General features: G+C 49.2%; 1 protein-coding gene across 1 annotated transcript in view; it reads right to left on the reverse strand.

Moving 5' to 3' along the window:
• The window catches only part of LOC116937143 (uncharacterized), a 60,691-nt gene extending 48,226 nt beyond the window's left edge, over positions 1-12,465 (reverse strand). Inside the window, exons 1-2 of the mRNA XM_076055750.1 lie at positions 12,065-12,465; positions 9,013-9,149 (exon numbers count right to left, since the gene is read on the reverse strand). Coding sequence (XP_075911865.1) covers positions 9,013-9,149; positions 12,065-12,258 — 331 coding nt within the window. The 5' untranslated portion in view covers positions 12,259-12,465. The remainder of the gene's footprint in view (positions 1-9,012; positions 9,150-12,064) is intronic.
• Positions 12,466-16,902: the final 4,437 nt, after the last annotated feature.

The following is a 16,902-nucleotide window of genomic DNA, read 5'->3' on the forward strand; positions in this document are numbered from 1 at the left end:
ACACAGTCATACACACAGTCATACACACACACAGTCATATATACACACACACAGGTACACACACACACACAGGTACACACACACACAGGTACACACACAGGTACACACACACAGGTACACACACACAGGTACACACACACAGGTACACACACACAGGTACACAAACACACACACACACATAGGTACACACACACAGGTACACACACACACAGTCATATACACACACACACAGGTACACACACACACAGGTACACACACACAGTCATATACACATACACACACAGGTACACACACACAAGGGGTGCCTCTGCGGATGTGTATGCTTTAACTTAGCTATTTCAATGCTAAATTCTATGTTAATTCCTTTGTCAAGGGGTGCCTCTGCGGATGTGTATGCTTTAACTTTAACATAGCCATTTCTGTGACCAGTCACAAGATAATCACTGGGCCATTTCAATGCTAAATTCTATGCTAATTCCTTTGTCAAGGCGCTTTGTTTCTTCTGACACAGCTTAAAGGTCGCGATCTGAGCGTGGCTCTCACTCCAGCGCTGTCCTCCAGACAGTCTCGTCCCTTCACCTGATGAAGGCCGCTTGTGTTGTGGCCGAAACGTCGTGAGAATATTATTGTGCTATTTTATTTTATCAATTTATTATTTTATTCTCATTCTACGTGGTGGTGACTTTACCGAAAGAGCCAAAGAAGATGAATCCTTGCAGTCACGAAAGCTTTAAATCGAAATTGTGTGTGTGTACCTGTGTGTGTGTACCTGTGTGTGTGTGTGTACCTGTGTGTGTGTGTGTACCTGTGTGTGTGTGTACCTGTGTGTGTGTACCTGTGTGTGTGTGTGTGTACCTGTGTGTGTGTGTGTGTACCTGTGTGTGTGTGTACCTGTGTGTGTGTACCTGTGTGTGTGTACCTGTGTGTGTGTATACCTGTGTGTGTGTGTGTACCTGTGTGTGTGTGTGTACCTGTGTGTGTGTACCTGTGTGTGTGTACCTGTGTGTGTGTACCTGTGTGTGTGTACCTGTGTGTGTGTACCTGTGTGTGTGTGTACCTGTGTGTGTGTGTACCTGTGTGTGTGTGTACCTGTGTGTGTGTGTGTACCTGTGTGTGTGTGTACCTGTGTGTGTGTGTACCTGTGTGTGTGTGTGTACCTGTGTGTGTGTGTGTGTGTGTACCTGTATGTGTGTGTACCTGTGTGTGTGTACCTGTGTGTGTGTGTGTACCTGTGTGTGTGTACCTGTGTGTGTGTGTGTACCTGTGTGTGTGTGTGTACCTGTGTGTGTGTACCTGTGTGTGTGTGTACCTGTGTGTGTACCTATGTGTGTGACTGTGTGTGTGTGACTGTGTGTGTGTACCTGTGACTGTGTGTGTGTGTGACTGTGTGTGTGTGACTGTGTGTGTGTGTACCTGTGACTGTGTGTGTGTGTACCTGTGACTGTGTGTGTGTGACTGTGTGTGTGTGTACCTTTGACTGTGTGTGTGTGTGTACCTGTGTGTGTGTACCTGTGTGTGTGTACCTGTGTGTGTGTACTTGTATGTGTGTGTGTGTACCTGTGTGTGTGTGTACCTGGTCCGGCAAAACAACCCCCTACCTCCTCGCGGTGCCGGACGGGCAACTCTGTCGTGGACAGCGCTGTGGGGGGAGATCCAATTTTGATTGGCTCCTCCCCTCATGGCATATGTGTCCACCACAGGGGCTAAACGGGGGCTCTGGACGGGTGCGAGGGGCTGGTAACCCCTCCACCTTCAATTAATTACCACGAAACTACGAATTAAACTGAAATATGTAACAACTAAGCTTGTGCCGGAGGCCCCGGGGGGCCAGGCGTCTATGACGTCTCCTGGCCAAACCCCAATTGGCGGAGCCAGGAGATTGAATACCTACCCTCGGGGCTACTCCAGAAACAACGAAAAGCCACTACGGTTGGCCACGTGGAATGTTCGAACGCTCACTGCAGAGGAGAGGCTGCCACTCCTCTGTCGGGAGCTGGACCGGTACCGCCTGGATCTATGCGGCATTCAGGAGGTCCGGTGGACCGGCTCTGGCTCCTGCCACCATGAGGGGTGGACAGTCCTCTACTCGGGGCAGCAGACTGCCAAACAACAGGGTGTGGGTCTTCTTTTGAACAAAAGAATGAAGGGGGCGTGGGAGCGTGGCGGTGAGGTGTGGGAAGCTGTAAGCCCCAGGCTACTTTGGGCTCGCCTTCCCATCAACCGGAGGCGAGGAATGGTGGTCGTGGTTACTTATGCCCCCACCGAAGATGAACATCCGTGGAGGGATGCAGGCAAAGCCGATGAGTCAGATGCCTTCTATGACCTCCTGTCACAGGTGCTGGCTAAAGTGGCCCCTCGGGATAGAGTCATCATGTTGGGTGACTTCAATGCCCGAGTTGGTCATGATACTGGCACCTGGTCTGGAGTGATTGGAGGGCATGGGCCAGATCAGCTCAATAACAACGGTAGGAGGCTGCTAGATTTTTGTGCAGCCCATGGGCTTGTAATTACCAACACGCTGTTCCGGCATCGGCGCATCCACACAACATCATGGATGCATGCCGGGTCCAAGCAAGAACATCTGCTGGACTACATAGTGACGGACCAGCGAATGCGAGCCCATGTCCTTGACACCAGGACCTACCGTGGAGCTGATCTGCCCTCTGACCATCGACTAGTCATCTGTAAGATGCGCCTGCCATTCTTCCACTCCGGTGGTGGGTGTACACCCAGGACCCCATTCCAACCTAAAGTGGCCTGGTCTCAGTTATCTGATGAAAGTTGCAAGCGAGAATTTCATCATCGCTTGCGGCTGGGATTGGCATCGTCCCCGACTCCTCCTGATGTCGAGGGTAAATGGGCGAGGTTTAGGACTGTGACTCATGCAGCTGCAATGGCTGCTTTGGGTACGCGGTCCAGACCTCCCCAGACACCCTGGATGACAGAGGAGTTGTTCAGGATGGTTGAGAAAAAGCGACAGGCCCACTGTCATCGGCTACAGAATCCCACATCAGAGAATGAGGAGGCTTACCGCAGCCTTCGCTCGGAGGTTCGGAGAGCCGTGAGGCGCTGCAAGGATGGGTGGTAGTCGCGGGTTGCTGAGGAGATGGAGTCTGCCTCAGTGGCCCGTGATCACAAATCTCTATTTAACTCCATCAAAAAAGTAACCTGCAGCGCCACACCTATTACCATAATTAGGGGAAAAAACGGTGATCCAATTTCCGACCCCCAGGAACAGGTTCGCAGATTTGCTGAGCATTTCTGTGAGGTCCTGGGGGAGGGAAAATCCCTCAGCCAGGAAAACATCGTGGCACAAAGTGAGGATGACCCTGCTGAGGCTGCGGTGCCTCAAATATCGGATGAAGTCACCCCCTGTGAGTGGCTGGCTGAGGTGCCAGCTGCTGATGAAGTATTGAAGGCGATCCGGAGTCTGAGACCAGGAAAGGCAGCGGGCAGAGATGATCTCCCAAGCGAAATGCTGAGGGAGGGTGGCGTTTGTGCACAGACTGCCCTATATGACATCATAACAACAGTCTGGACCACTGGACGGGTTCCGCAGGATTGGAAGGATGCCCTGGTGGTCCCCCTTTTTAAGAAGGGGGACCGCACAGACTGTAACAACTACAGGGGCATCTCACTCCTCAGTGTGCCGGGAAAGGTCCTGGCAAGGATTATTCAGCATCGCCTTGCCAGGCACGCTGAGGAGAGGCTTGCGGAGCCCCAATGCGGTTTCAGGAAAGGGCGGTCCTGCACAGATGCCATATTTTCTGTCCGTCTGCTACAGCAGAGGTGTAGGGAATTCCAACAACACCTACATCTCTGCTTTATTGACCTGGTCAAGGCCTATGATACCATCAGTAGGCCTGGGCTCTGGGTCGTTCTTCGTGCTTTTGGAGTACCTGACCCTCTGCTCACGATCATTAAGGACCTTCATGATGGTGAGCGGGCGCGGGTAAAACTACGTGGCCGGGAGTCAGAGCCATTCCCTGTACACCTTGGGGTGCGACAGGGATGTCCTCTGGCTCCCACATTATTTAACATCTATTTTGACCACGTAGTTCGTGAAGCCTTCAATAGCTGTACCGGGGGAATCTCCATATGGTACAGATATAATGGGAGGCTAATCGATGCCCGGGTGCGGTCAAGGGATGGCTCCCTATTGCTCAACCACGTTATGTATGCTGATGACTTGGTAATAGCTGCTCAGTCAGAGGAGGAGTTGGAGACGCTGCTGCTGAGACTGGAGCGTGCCACTAAGAGGTGGGGCCTTACCATCAGCCCCACCAAAACTAAGCACCTGCCTGGGTATTTTGTACCATCGGACACTCCACCCCCACAACTCCCAATCGGTGATGGGGCAGTTGTGGAGAGAGTGGAGAGTTTCCCATACCTGGGCAGTGTGCTTATGACTGGCTCCAGTTTAACAGCAGAGGTCTCACTCCGAATCAGTCGAGCGGCAATATCTTTTCATCGGTTGCGTAACGCTGTGTGGAAGCTACCTGGTCTGTCGCTCCGCACTAAGCTTCAGGTCTTCTCGGCCACGGTCATTCCCTCCCTTCTCTACGCTTGCGAAACGTGGACCCCCCTAATGGAACATCTTCGCCGGTTAGAAACATTTAGGCTGGCCTGCCTACGATCCATCCTGGGTTTAACCAGACTGGATTGTGTGAGGAGCTCACAAATCCTTGAAAGATCTGGGCAGGGTCCCATCGGTGAGCTCCTCCGGCAGGCAAGGCTGCGATGGCTGGGTCATGTAGCCCGCATGCCCAGCCACCGCATGCCGAAACAGCTTTTGTTTGGCCGGATTGAGGGGGCTAAGCGGGCGCGGCACGGGCTAGAGAAGAGATGGAGTGATGTGGTACAGGAGGACGTGGAGCTGAGTGGACTTGCCGATGACTGGTACCAGCGGTGTCAAGATCGGCCTCTGTGGAGGAGGCTCGTGAAGGATGCTACTGGGCAGTTGGAGGCAGTCGCCCTCCAACAACAACGGAGGGCGGAGGAGCGACGCTCACAACAGCGAGCGGAGCGCCGGGTGGCTAAAGCACAGCAGGTTGGCACAGTAGGGGGCACAGGTGGTGCATCAGCCAGTCATCTCAGTCAGTCGACCCGTGGCACCTGGGTCTGCCCCGTGACCTCCTGCCAGCGGGCGTTCGACACTTCACGTGGCCTTAGGGTGCACATAGCCTGGCACAAGCGTCGTGGTGACGTCACCGCCACTTAGTGGCGAATGGCGGTTGTTGTTGTTGTTGTGTGTACCTGTGTGTGTGTACCTGTGTGTGTGTACCTGTGTGTGTGTGTGTGTACCTGTGTGTGTGTACCTGTGTGTATGTACCTGTGTGTGTGTGTACCTGTGTGTGTACCTATGTGTGTGTGTTTGTGTGACTGTGTGTGTGTGACTGTGTGTGTGTGTGCTTATGACTGGCTCCAGTTTAACAGCAGAGGTCTCACTCCGAATCAGTCGAGCGGCAATATCTTTTCATCGGTTGCGTAACGCTGTGTGGAAGCTACCTGGTCTGTCGCTCCTCACTAAGCTTCAGGTCTTCTCGGCCACGGTCATTCCCTCCCTTCTCTACGCTTGCGAAACGTGGACCCCCCTAATGGAACATCTTCGCCGGTTAGAAACATTTAGGCTGGCCTGCCTACGATCCATCCTGGGTTTAACCAGACTGGATTGTGTGAGGAGCTCACAAATCCTTGAAAGATCTGGGCAGGGTCCCATCGGTGAGCTCCTCCGGCAGGCAAGGCTGCGATGGCTGGGTCATGTAGCCCGCATGCCCAGCCACCGCATGCCGAAACAGCTTTTGTTTGGCCGGATTGAGGGGGCTAAGCGGGCGCGGCACGGGCTAGAGAAGAGATGGAGTGATGTGGTACAGGAGGACGTGGAGCTGAGTGGACTTGCCGATGACTGGTACCAGCGGTGTCAAGATCGGCCTCTGTGGAGGAGGCTCGTGAAGGATGCTACTGGGCAGTTGGAGGCAGTCGCCCTCCAACAACAACGGAGGGCGGAGGAGCGACGCTCACAACAGCGAGCGGAGCGCCGGGTGGCTAAAGCACAGCAGGTTGGCACAGTAGGGGGCACAGGTGGTGCATCAGCCAGTCATCTCAGTCAGTCGACCCGTGGCACCTGGGTCTGCCCCGTGACCTCCTGCCAGCGGGCGTTCGACACTTCACGTGGCCTCAGGGTGCACATAGCCTGGCACAAGCGACGTGGTGACGTCACCGCCACTTAGTGGCGAATGGCGGTTGTTGTTGTTGTGTGTGTGTACCTGTGACTGTGTGTGTGTGACTGTGTGTGTGTGTACCTGTGTGTGTCACTGTGTGTGTGTGACTGTGTGTGTGTGACTGTGTGTGTGTGTGTACCTGTGACTGTGTGTGACTGTGTGTGTACCTGTGTGTGTCACTGTGTGTGTGTGACTGTGTGTGTGTGTGACTGTGTGTGTGTGTGACTGTGTGTGTGTGTGTGTGTACCTGTGACTGTGTGTGTGTCTACCTGTGTGTGTGTGAGACTGTGTGTGTGTGTACCTGTGACTGTGTGTGTGTACCTGTGTGTGTGTGTACCTGTGTGTGTCACTGTGTGTGTGTGACTGTGTGTGTGTGTGACTGTGTGTGTGTGTGACTGTGTGTGTGGGTGTACCGGTGACTGTGTGTGTGTCTACCTGTGTGTACCTGTGTGTGTCACTGTGTGTGTGTGACTGTGTGTGTGTGTGACTGTGTGTGTGACTGTATGTGACTGTATGTGACTGTGTCACTGTGTGTGTCACTGTGTGTGTGTGACTGTGTGTGTGTTACTGTGTGTGTGTGTGTGACTGTGTGTGTGTACCTGTGACTGTGTGTGTGTGTGTACCTGTGACTGTGTGTGTGTACCTGTGTGTGTGTCACTGTTTGTGTGTGACTGTGTGTGTGTGTGACTGTGTGTGTGACTGTGTGTGTGTGACTGTGTGTGTGTGACTGTGTGTGTGTGTGACTGTGTGTGTGTGTGTGTACCTGTGACTGTGTGTGTGTGACTGTGTGTGTGTGTGACTGTGTGTGTGTGTACCTGTGACTGTGTGTGTGTGTGTGACTGTGTGTGTGTGACTGTGTGTGTGTGTGACTGTGTGTGTGTGACTGTGTGTGTGTGTGACTGTGTGTGTGTGACTGTGTGTGACTGTGTGTGTGTGACTGTGTGTGTGTGTGACTGTGTGTGTCACTCTGTGTGTGTGTGACTATGTGTGTGTGTGTACCTGTGTGTGTGTGACTGTGTGTGACTGTGTGTGTGTGTGACTGTGTGTGTTTGTGTGTGTGACTGTGTGTGTGTGACTGTGTGTGTGCGACTGTGTGTGTGTGTAACTGTGTGTGTGTGACTGTGTGTGTGTGTGACTGTGTGTGTGTGACTGTGTGTGACTGTGTGTGTGACTGTGTGTGTGTGTGTGACTGTGTGTGACTGTGTGTGTGTGTGACTGTGTGTGTGTGTGTGTGACTGTGTGTGTGTGACTGTGTGTGTGTGTGTGACTGTGTGTGTGTCACTGTGTGTGTGTGTGTGACTGTGTGTGTGTGACTGTGTGTGTGACTGTGTGTGTGACTGTGTGTGTGTGACTGTGTGTGTGTGACTGTGTGTGTGACTGTGTGTGTGTGACTGTGTGTGTGTGTACCTGTGACTGTGTGTGTGTGTACCTGTGTGTGTCACTGTGTGTGTGTGACTGTGTGTGTGTGTGTGTACCTGTGACTGTGTGTGTGTGTACCTGTGACTGTGTGTGTGACTGTGTGTGTGTGTACCTGTGACTGTGTGTGTGACTGTGTGTGTGTGTACCTGTGACTGTGTGTGTGTGTGACTGTGTGTGTGTGTACCTGTGTGTGTTACTGTGTGTGTGTGACTGTGTGTGTGTGTCACTGTGTGTGTGTGTGACTGTGTGTGTGTGACTGTGTGTGTGTGTGTGACTGCGTGTGTGTGTGACTGTGTGTGTGTGTGACTGTGTGTGTGTGTGTGTGTACCTGTGACTGTGTGTGACTGTGTGTGTGTGACTGTGTGTGTCACTGTGTGTGTGTTACTGTGTGTGCGTGTGTGTCACTGTGTGTGTGTCACTGTGTGTGTGTGTGTGTTACTGTGTGTGTGACTGTGTGTGTGTGTGTACCTGTGTGTGTGTGTGACTGTGTGTGTGACTGTGTGTGTGTGACTGTGTGTGTGTGTGTGTGTGACTGTGTGTGTGTGACTGTGTGTGTGTGTGACTGTGTGTGTGTGTGTGACTGTGTGTGTGTGTGTGACTGTGTGTGTGTGTGTGACTGTGTGTGTGTGTTACTGTGACTGTGTGTGTGTGACTGTGTGTGACTGTGTGTGTGTGTACCTGTGACTGTGTGTGTGTACCTGTGACTGTGTGTGTGTACCTGTGACTGTGTGTGTGACTGTGTGTGTGACTGTGTGTGTGTGTGTACCTGTGTGTGTGTTACTGTGAGTGTGTGTGTGTGACTGTGTGTGTGTGTGACTGTGTGTGTGACTGTGTGTGTACCTATGTGTGTACCTATGTGTGTGACTGTGTGTGTGACTGTGTGTGTGTGACTGTGTGTGTGTACCTGTGTGTGTGTGTGTGTGACTGTGTGTGTGTTACTATGTGTGTGTGTGTGTGACTGTGTGTGTGTGTGTGACTGGTTGTGTGTGTGTAGCTGTGACTGTGTGTGTGTGACTGTGTGTGACTGTGTGTGTGTGTGACTGTGTGTATGTGTGTGTGACTGTGTGTGTGACTGTGTGTGTGTGTGACTGTGTGTGTGTGTGACTGTGTGTGTGTGACTGTGTGTGTGTGTGTGACTGGTTGTGTGTCACTGTGTGTGTGTTACTGTGAGTGTGTGTGTGACTGTGTGTGTGTGTGACTGTGTGTGTGTACCACTGTGTGTGTGTACCTGTGACTGTGTGTGTGTGTACCTGTGTGTGTCACTGTGTGTGTGTGTGTGACTGTGTGTGTGACTGTGTGTGTGACTGTGTGTGTGTGTACCTGTGACTGTGTGTGTTACTGTGTGTGTGTGTGTGACTGTGTGTGTGTGTACCTGTGACTGTGTGCCGAGCAGCACACACCACCCCGTACGCTCCGGTACCGATGGTGTCCAGCACGGTGTACGCTCCGCCCACGTGGAACGTCACGTCCAGAGCACGTGCCCTCAACACGGAGAGCGGGGACACCTCCCTGACACACACACACAGTCACACACACACAGTCACACACACACACACAGTCACACACACACACACACAGTCACACACACACACACAGTCTCACACACACACAGTCACACACAGTCACACACAGTCACACACACAGTGACACACACACAGTCACACACACAGTCACACACACACACACAGTCACACACACACATACACACACAGTCACACACACAGTCACACACACACACACAGTCACACACACACACACAGTCACACACACACACACAGTCACACACACACACACAGTCACACACACACACAGTCACACACACACAGTCACACACACACACACAGTCACACACACACACACAGTCACACACACACACACAGTCACACACAGTCACAGTCACACACACACAGTCACACACAGTCACACACACACACAGTCACACACAGTCACACACACACACACAGTCACACACACACACAGTCACACACACAGTCACACACACACACAGAGCATGTGCCCTCAACACAGAGAGCGGGGACACCTCCCTTACACACACACACACAGTCACACACACACACAGTCACACACACACAGTCACACACAGTCACACACAGTCACACACACACAGTCACACACACAGTCACAGGTACACACACACACACAGTGACACACACACACACAGTGACACACAGTCACACACACACACAGTCACACACACAGTCACACACACATACACACACACAGTCACACACACACAGTCACACACAGTCACACACAGTCACACACACACAGTCACACACACACAGTCACAGGTACACACACACACACAGTGACACACACACACACACAGTGACACACACACAGTCACACACACACAGCAGTGACACACAAACAGAGCACGTGCCCTCAACACGGAGAGCGGGGACACCTCCCTTACACACACACACACAGTCACATACACACATACAGTCACACACAGTCACACACACACAGTCACACACACACACACACAGTGACACACAGTCACACACACACAGTGACACACACACAGTCACACACACACAGTCACACACAGTCACACACACACAGTGACACACACAGTGACACACACACAGAGCACGTGCCCTCAACACGGAGAGCGGGGACACCTCCCTTACACACACACAGTCACACACACATACACACAGTCACACACAGTCACACACACAGTCACACACACACACACAGTGACACACAGTCACACACACACAGTGACACACACACAGTCACACACACACAGTCACACACACACAGAGCACGTGCCCTCAACACGGAGAGTGGGGACACCTCCCTTACACACCACACACACAGTCACACACACAGTCACACAGTCACACACACAGTCACACACACACAGTCACACACACACACAGTCACACACACACACAGTCACATACAGTCACACACACACAGTGACACACACACAGAGCACGTGCCCTCAACACGGAGAGCGGGGACACCTCCCTTACACACAACAACAACAACAACCGCCATTCGCCACTAAGTGGCGGTGACGTCACCACGACGCTTGTGCCAGGCTATGTGCACCGTGAGGCCACGTGAAGTGTCGAACGCCCGCTGGCAGGAGGTCACGGGGCAGACCCAGGTGCCACGGGTCGACTGACTGAGATGACTGGCTGATGCACCACCTGTGCCCCCTACTGTGCCAACCTGCTGTGCTTTAGCCACCCGGCGTTCCGCTCGTTGTTGTGAGCGTCGCTCCTCCGCCCTCCGTTGTTGTTGGAGGGCGACTGCCTCCAACTGCCCAGTAGCGTCCTTCACGAGCCTCCTCCACAGAGGCCGATCTTGACACCGCTGGTACCAGTCATCGGCAAGTCCACTCAGCTCCACGTCCTCCTGTACCACATCACTCCATCTCTTCTCTAGCCTGTGCCGCGCCCGTTTAGCCCCCTCGATCCGGCCGAACAAAAGCTGTTTCGGCATGCGGTGGCTGGGCATGCGGGCTACATGACCCAGCCATCGCAGCCTTGCCTGCCGGAGGAGCTCACCGATGGGACCCTGCCCAGATCTTTCAAGGATTTGTGAGCTCCTCACACAATCCAGTCTGGTTAAACCCAGGATGGATCGTAGGCAGGCCAGCCTAAATGTTTCTAACCGGCGAAGATGTTCCATTAGGGGGTCCACGTTTCGCAAGCGTAGAGAAGAGAGGGAATGACCGTGGCCGAGAAGACCTGAAGCTTAGTGCGGAGCGACAGACCAGGTAGCTTCCACACAGCGTTACGCAACCAATGAAAAGATATTGCCGCTCGACTGATTCGGAGTGAGACCTCTGCTGTTAAACTGGAGCCAGTCATAAGCACACTGCCCAGGTATGTGACACACACACAGTGACACACACACATACAGTGAAACACAATGACACACAGTGACACACACAGCCACGCACACACACTGCCACAAAGACACACACGGACACAGACATACACACAGACAAAGATCCCCCGTGTAGCCTCTAGCAGGCTGTAGGGGCAAGTGCTGTCAGTAGCGAATAGCAGCACCTACACACAGACAAAGATCCCCCAGGTAGCCTCTAGCAGGGCTGTAGGGGCAAGTGCTGTTAGTAGTAGCACCTACACACAGACAAAGATCCCCCAGGTAGCCTCTAGCAAGGCTGTAGGGGCAAGTGCTGTTAGTAGCGAGTAGCAGCACCTACACACAGACAAAGCTCCCCCTGGTAGCCTCTAGCAGGCTGTAGGGGCAAGTGCTGTTAGTAGTAGCGAGTAGCAGCACCTACACACAGACAAAGCTCCCCCAGGTAGCCTCTAGTAGGCTGTAGGGGCAAGTGCTGTTAGCAGCGAATAGCAGCACCTACACACAGACAAAGCTCTCCCAGGTAGCCTCTTTTATTTTGAGGCTGAACATACCTAGAGGGACGAGGCAAAGGCTTCACCCCATCACCATCACCATGACCACCACCGCCTTTGTCCAGAACTCTGTCATTCCCCTGAACATCACAAAACACCAACATCACCAACATCAACATCATCAACATCAACACCATCAACACCACCATCAACATCATCATCACCATCACCAACATCAACATCATCATCAACATCACCACAAAACATCACAAAACATCAACACCATCAACACCATCAACATCAACACCACCACCAACATCACCAACATCACCAACATCATCAACATCAACACCACCACCAACATCACCAACATCACCAACATCACCAACATCACCAACACCATCAACATCATCAACATCAACACCATCACCAACACCACAAAACATCAACACCACCAACATCATCAACATCAACACCATCACCAACACCAACACCACCACCAACATCACCAACATCATCATCACCAACATCACAAAACACCAACATCACCAACATCACAAAACACCAACATCATCAACATCACCAACATCACCAACATCATCATCACCAACACCATCACCAACATCACCAACATCACCAACATCACCACCACCACCAACATCACCAACATCACCAACATCAACACCACCAACATCACCAACATCACCACCACCAACATCACCAACATCACCAACATCACCACCACCACCAACATCACCAACATCACCAACATCACCATCACCAACATCACCACCACCACCAACATCAACATGGTGAGTGTGTAAGTGGTGAGTGTGTAAGTGGTGACTGTGTAAGTAGTGAGTGTGTAAGTGTGTAAGTAGTAAGTGTGTAAGTGGTGAGTGTGTAAGTGGTGAGTGTGTAAGTGGTGAGTGTGTAAGTGTGTAAATAGTGAGTGTGTAAGTAGTGAGTGTGTAAGTGTGTAAGTAGTAAGTGTGTAAGTAGTGAGTGTGTAAGTAGTAAGTGTGTAAGTGGTGAGTGTGTAAGTAGTGAGTGTGTAAGTGTGTAAGTAGTGAGTGTGTAAGTGGTGAGTGTGTAAGTGGTGATTGTGCAAGTGTGTAAGTAGTGTGTAAGTGGTGAGTGTGTAAGTAGTGAGTGTGTAAGTAGTGAGTGTGTAAGTGTGTAAGTGGTGAGTGTGTAAGTGGTGAGTGTGTAAGTAGTGAGTGTGTAAGTGGTGAGTGTGTAAGTGGTGAGTGTGTAAGTAGTGAGTGGTGAGTGTGTAAGTAGTAAGTGTGTAAGTGGTGAGTGTGTAAGTGGTGAGTGTGTAAGTGGTGAGTGTGTAAGTAGTGAGTGGTGAGTGTGTAAGTAGTAAGTGTGTAAGTGGTGAGTGTGTAAGTGGTGAGTGTGTAAGTAGTAAGTGTGTAAGTGGTGAGTGTGTAAGTGGTGAGTGTGTAAGTGGTGATTGTGTAAGTGTGTAAGTAGTGAGTGTGTAAGTGGTGAGTGTGTAAGTGGTGAGTGTGTAAGTGGTGAGTGTGTAAGTGTGTAAGTAGTGAGTGTGTAAGTGGTGAGTGTGTAAGTGGTGAGTGTGTAAGTAGTAAGTGTGTAAGTGTGTAAGTAGTAAGTGTGTAAGTAGTGAGTGTGTAAGTATTGAGTGTGTAAGTGGTGTAAGTAGTGAGTGTGTAAGTGGTGAGTGTGTAAGTAGTGAGTGTGTAAGTGTGTAAGTAGTGAGTGTGTAAGTGTGTAAGTGGTGAGTGTGTAAGAAGTGAGTGTGTAAGTGGTGAGTGTGTAAGTATTGAGTGTGTAAGTGGTGAGTGTATAAGTGGTGAGTGTGTAAGTGTGTAAGTGGTGAGTGTGTAAGTGGTGAGTAGTAAGTGTGTAAGAAGTAAGTGTGTAAGTAGTGAGTGTGTAAGTGGTGAGTGTGTAAGTGGTGATTGTGTAAGTGTGTAAGTGGTGAGTGTGTAAGTAGTGAGTGTGTAAGTAGTGAGTGTGTAAGTGTGTAAGTAGTGAGTGTCTAAGTGTGTAAGTAGTGAGTGTGTAAGTGGTGAGTGTGTAAGTAGTGAGTGTGTAAGTGTGTAAGTGGTGAGAGTGTAAGTAGTGAGTGTGCAAGTAGTAAGTGTGTAAGTGTATAAGTAGTAAGTGTGTAAGTAGTAAGTGTGTAAGTAGTGAGTGTGTAAGTGGTGATTGTGTAAGTGTGTAAGTGGTGAGTGTGTAAGTAGTGAGTGTGTAAGTGTGTAAGTAGTGAGTCTGTAAGTGGTGAGTGTGTAAGTAGTGAGTGTGTAAGTGGTGAGTGTGTAAGTGGTGAGTGTGTAAGAAATAAGTGTGTAAGTAGTGAGTGTGTACGTGTGTAAGTAGTGAGTGTGTAAGTGTTGAGTGTGTAAGTGGTGAGTGTGTAAGTAGTGAGTGTGTAAGTGGTGAGTGTGTAAGTGGTGAGTGTGTAAGTAGTGAGTGTGTAAGTGTGTAAGTAGTGAGTGTGTAAGTAGTGAGTGTGTAAGCGGTGAGTGTGTAAGTAGTGAGTGTGTAAGTGTGTAAGTAGTGAGTGTGTAAGTAGTGAGTGTGTAAGTGGTGAGTGTGTAAGTAGTGAGTGTGTAAGTATGTAAGTAGTAAGTGTGTAAGTGGTGGGTGTGTAAGTGGTGAGTGTGTAAGTGGTGAGTGTGTAAGTAGTAAATGTGTAAGTGGTGAGTGTGTAAGTGGTGAGTGTGTAAGTGTGTAAGTGGTGAGTGTGTAAGTGGTGAGTGTGTAAGTGTGTAAGTGGTGAGTGTGTAAGTGGTGAGTGTGTAAGTGTGTAAGTAGTGAGTGTGTAAGTAGTGAGTGTGTAAGTAGTGAGTAGTAAGTGTGTAAGTAGTGAGTGTGTAAGTAGTGAGTGTGTAAGTGGTGAGTGTGTAAGTGTGTAAGTAGTGAGTGTGTAAGTGGTGAGTGTGTAAGTGTGTAAGTAGTGAGTGTGTAAGTGGTGAGTGTGTAAGTAGTGAGTGTGTAAGTGGTGAGTGTGTAAGTGTGTAAGTAGTAAGTGTGTAAGTGGTGAGTGTGTAAGTGTGTAAGTGGTGAGTGTGTAAGTAGTGAGTGTGTAAGTGGTGAGTGTGTAAGTGGTGAGTGTGTAAGTGGTGAGTGTGTAAGTAGTGAGTGTAAGTAGTAAGTGTGTAAGTAGTGAGTGTGTAAGTAGTGAGTGTGTAAGTGGTGAGTGTGTAAGTGGTGAGTGTGTAAGTGTGTAAGTAGTGAGTGTGTAAGTGGTGAGTGTGTAAGTGTGTAAGTAGTGAGTGTGTAAGTGTGTAAAGTAGTGAGTGTGTAAGTAGTAAGTGTGTAAGTAGTGAGTGTGTAAGTAGTGAGTGTGTAAGTGTGTGTGTAAGTAGTAAGTGTGTAAGTGGTGAGTGTGTAAGTAGTAAGTGTGTAAGTGGTGAGTGTGTAAGTGGTGAGTGTGTAAGTAGTGAGTAGTGAGTGTGTAAATAGTGAGTGTGTAAGTAGTAAGTGTGTAAGTAGTGAGTAGTAAGCAGTGAGTGTGTAAGTGGTGAGTGTGTAAGTAGTGAGTGTGTAAGTAGTAAGTGTGTAAGTAGTAAGTGTGTAAGTAGTGAGTGTGTAAGTGATGAGTGTGTAAGTGGTGAGTGTGTAAGTAGTAAGTGTGTAAGTAGTGAGTGTGTAAGTGTGTAAGTAGTGAGTGTGTAAGTGTGTAAGTAGTAAGTGTGTAAGTAGTGAGTAAGTGTGTAAGTAGTGAGTGTGTAAGTGTGTAAGTAGTAAGTGTGTAAGTAGTGAGTGTGTAAGTGTGTAAGTAGTGAGTGTGTAAGTGTGTAAGTAGTAAGTGTGTAAGTAGTAAGTGTGTAAGTAGTAAGTGTGTAAGTGTGTAAGTAGTGAGTGTGTAAGTGTGTAAGTAGTGAGTGTGTAAGTGGTGAGTGTGTAAGTAGTAAGTGTGTAAGTAGTGAGTGTGTAAGTAGTAAGTGTGTAAGTGGTGAGTGTGTAAGTGGTGAGTGTGTAAGTAGTGAGTAGTGAGTGTGTAAGTGTGTAAGTAGTAAGTGTGTAAGTAGTAAGTGTGTAAGTAGTAAGTGTGTAAGTGTGTAAGTAGTGAGGTGTGTAAGTGTGTAAGTAGTGAGTGTGTAAGTGGTGAGTGTGTAAGTTAGTGAGTGTGTAAGTAGTAAGTGTGTAAGTAGTGAGTAGTAAGTAGTGAGTGTGTAAGTGGTGAGTGTGTAAGTAGTGAGTGTGTAAGTAGTAAGTGTGTAAGTAGTAAGTGTGTAAGTAGTGAGTGTGTAAGTAGTGAGTGTGTAAGTGATGAGTGTGTAAGTGGTGATGTTGTAAGTAGTAAGTGTGTAAGTAGTGAGTGTGTAAGTGTGTAAGTAGTGAGTGTGTAAGTGTGTAAGTAGTAAGTGTGTAAGTAGTGAGTATCCTACTATATACCTTCTATATACCTCCTACTATATACTTATCTATATACCTATATACTATTATACCACTAATCACTATCTATATCCCTATCTTATATACCTATTATCTTCTACCATATACCTACTATCTATATACCTACATCTATATACCTTACTACTATCTATATACCTACTATCTATATACCTATATACTATAATACTATTATATATCTATATACCTACTATATACATATATATATACCTAATCCTATATACTCTCCTTTACTATCTACTATACCTATTATCTATTTACCTATATCCTATATCTATATACCTATTCTGATATACCTACTTCTATATACCTATATAATACCTATATACCTATACCCTATATACCTACTATCTATATACCTATATCTATATACCTACTATCTAGATACCTACTATCTATATACCTACTATCTATATACCTACTATCTATATAGCCTATATACCTATGATCTATATACCTACTATCGTATATACCTACTACCTATATACCTACTATCTATATACCTA

The sequence above is a fragment of the Petromyzon marinus genome, chromosome 72, assembly GCF_048934315.1.
Source record: "Petromyzon marinus isolate PM22_M1 ecotype Great Lakes invasive population chromosome 72, UKy_Petmar_22M1.pri1.0, whole genome shotgun sequence".
Taxonomy (NCBI): domain Eukaryota; kingdom Metazoa; phylum Chordata; class Hyperoartia; order Petromyzontiformes; family Petromyzontidae; genus Petromyzon; species Petromyzon marinus.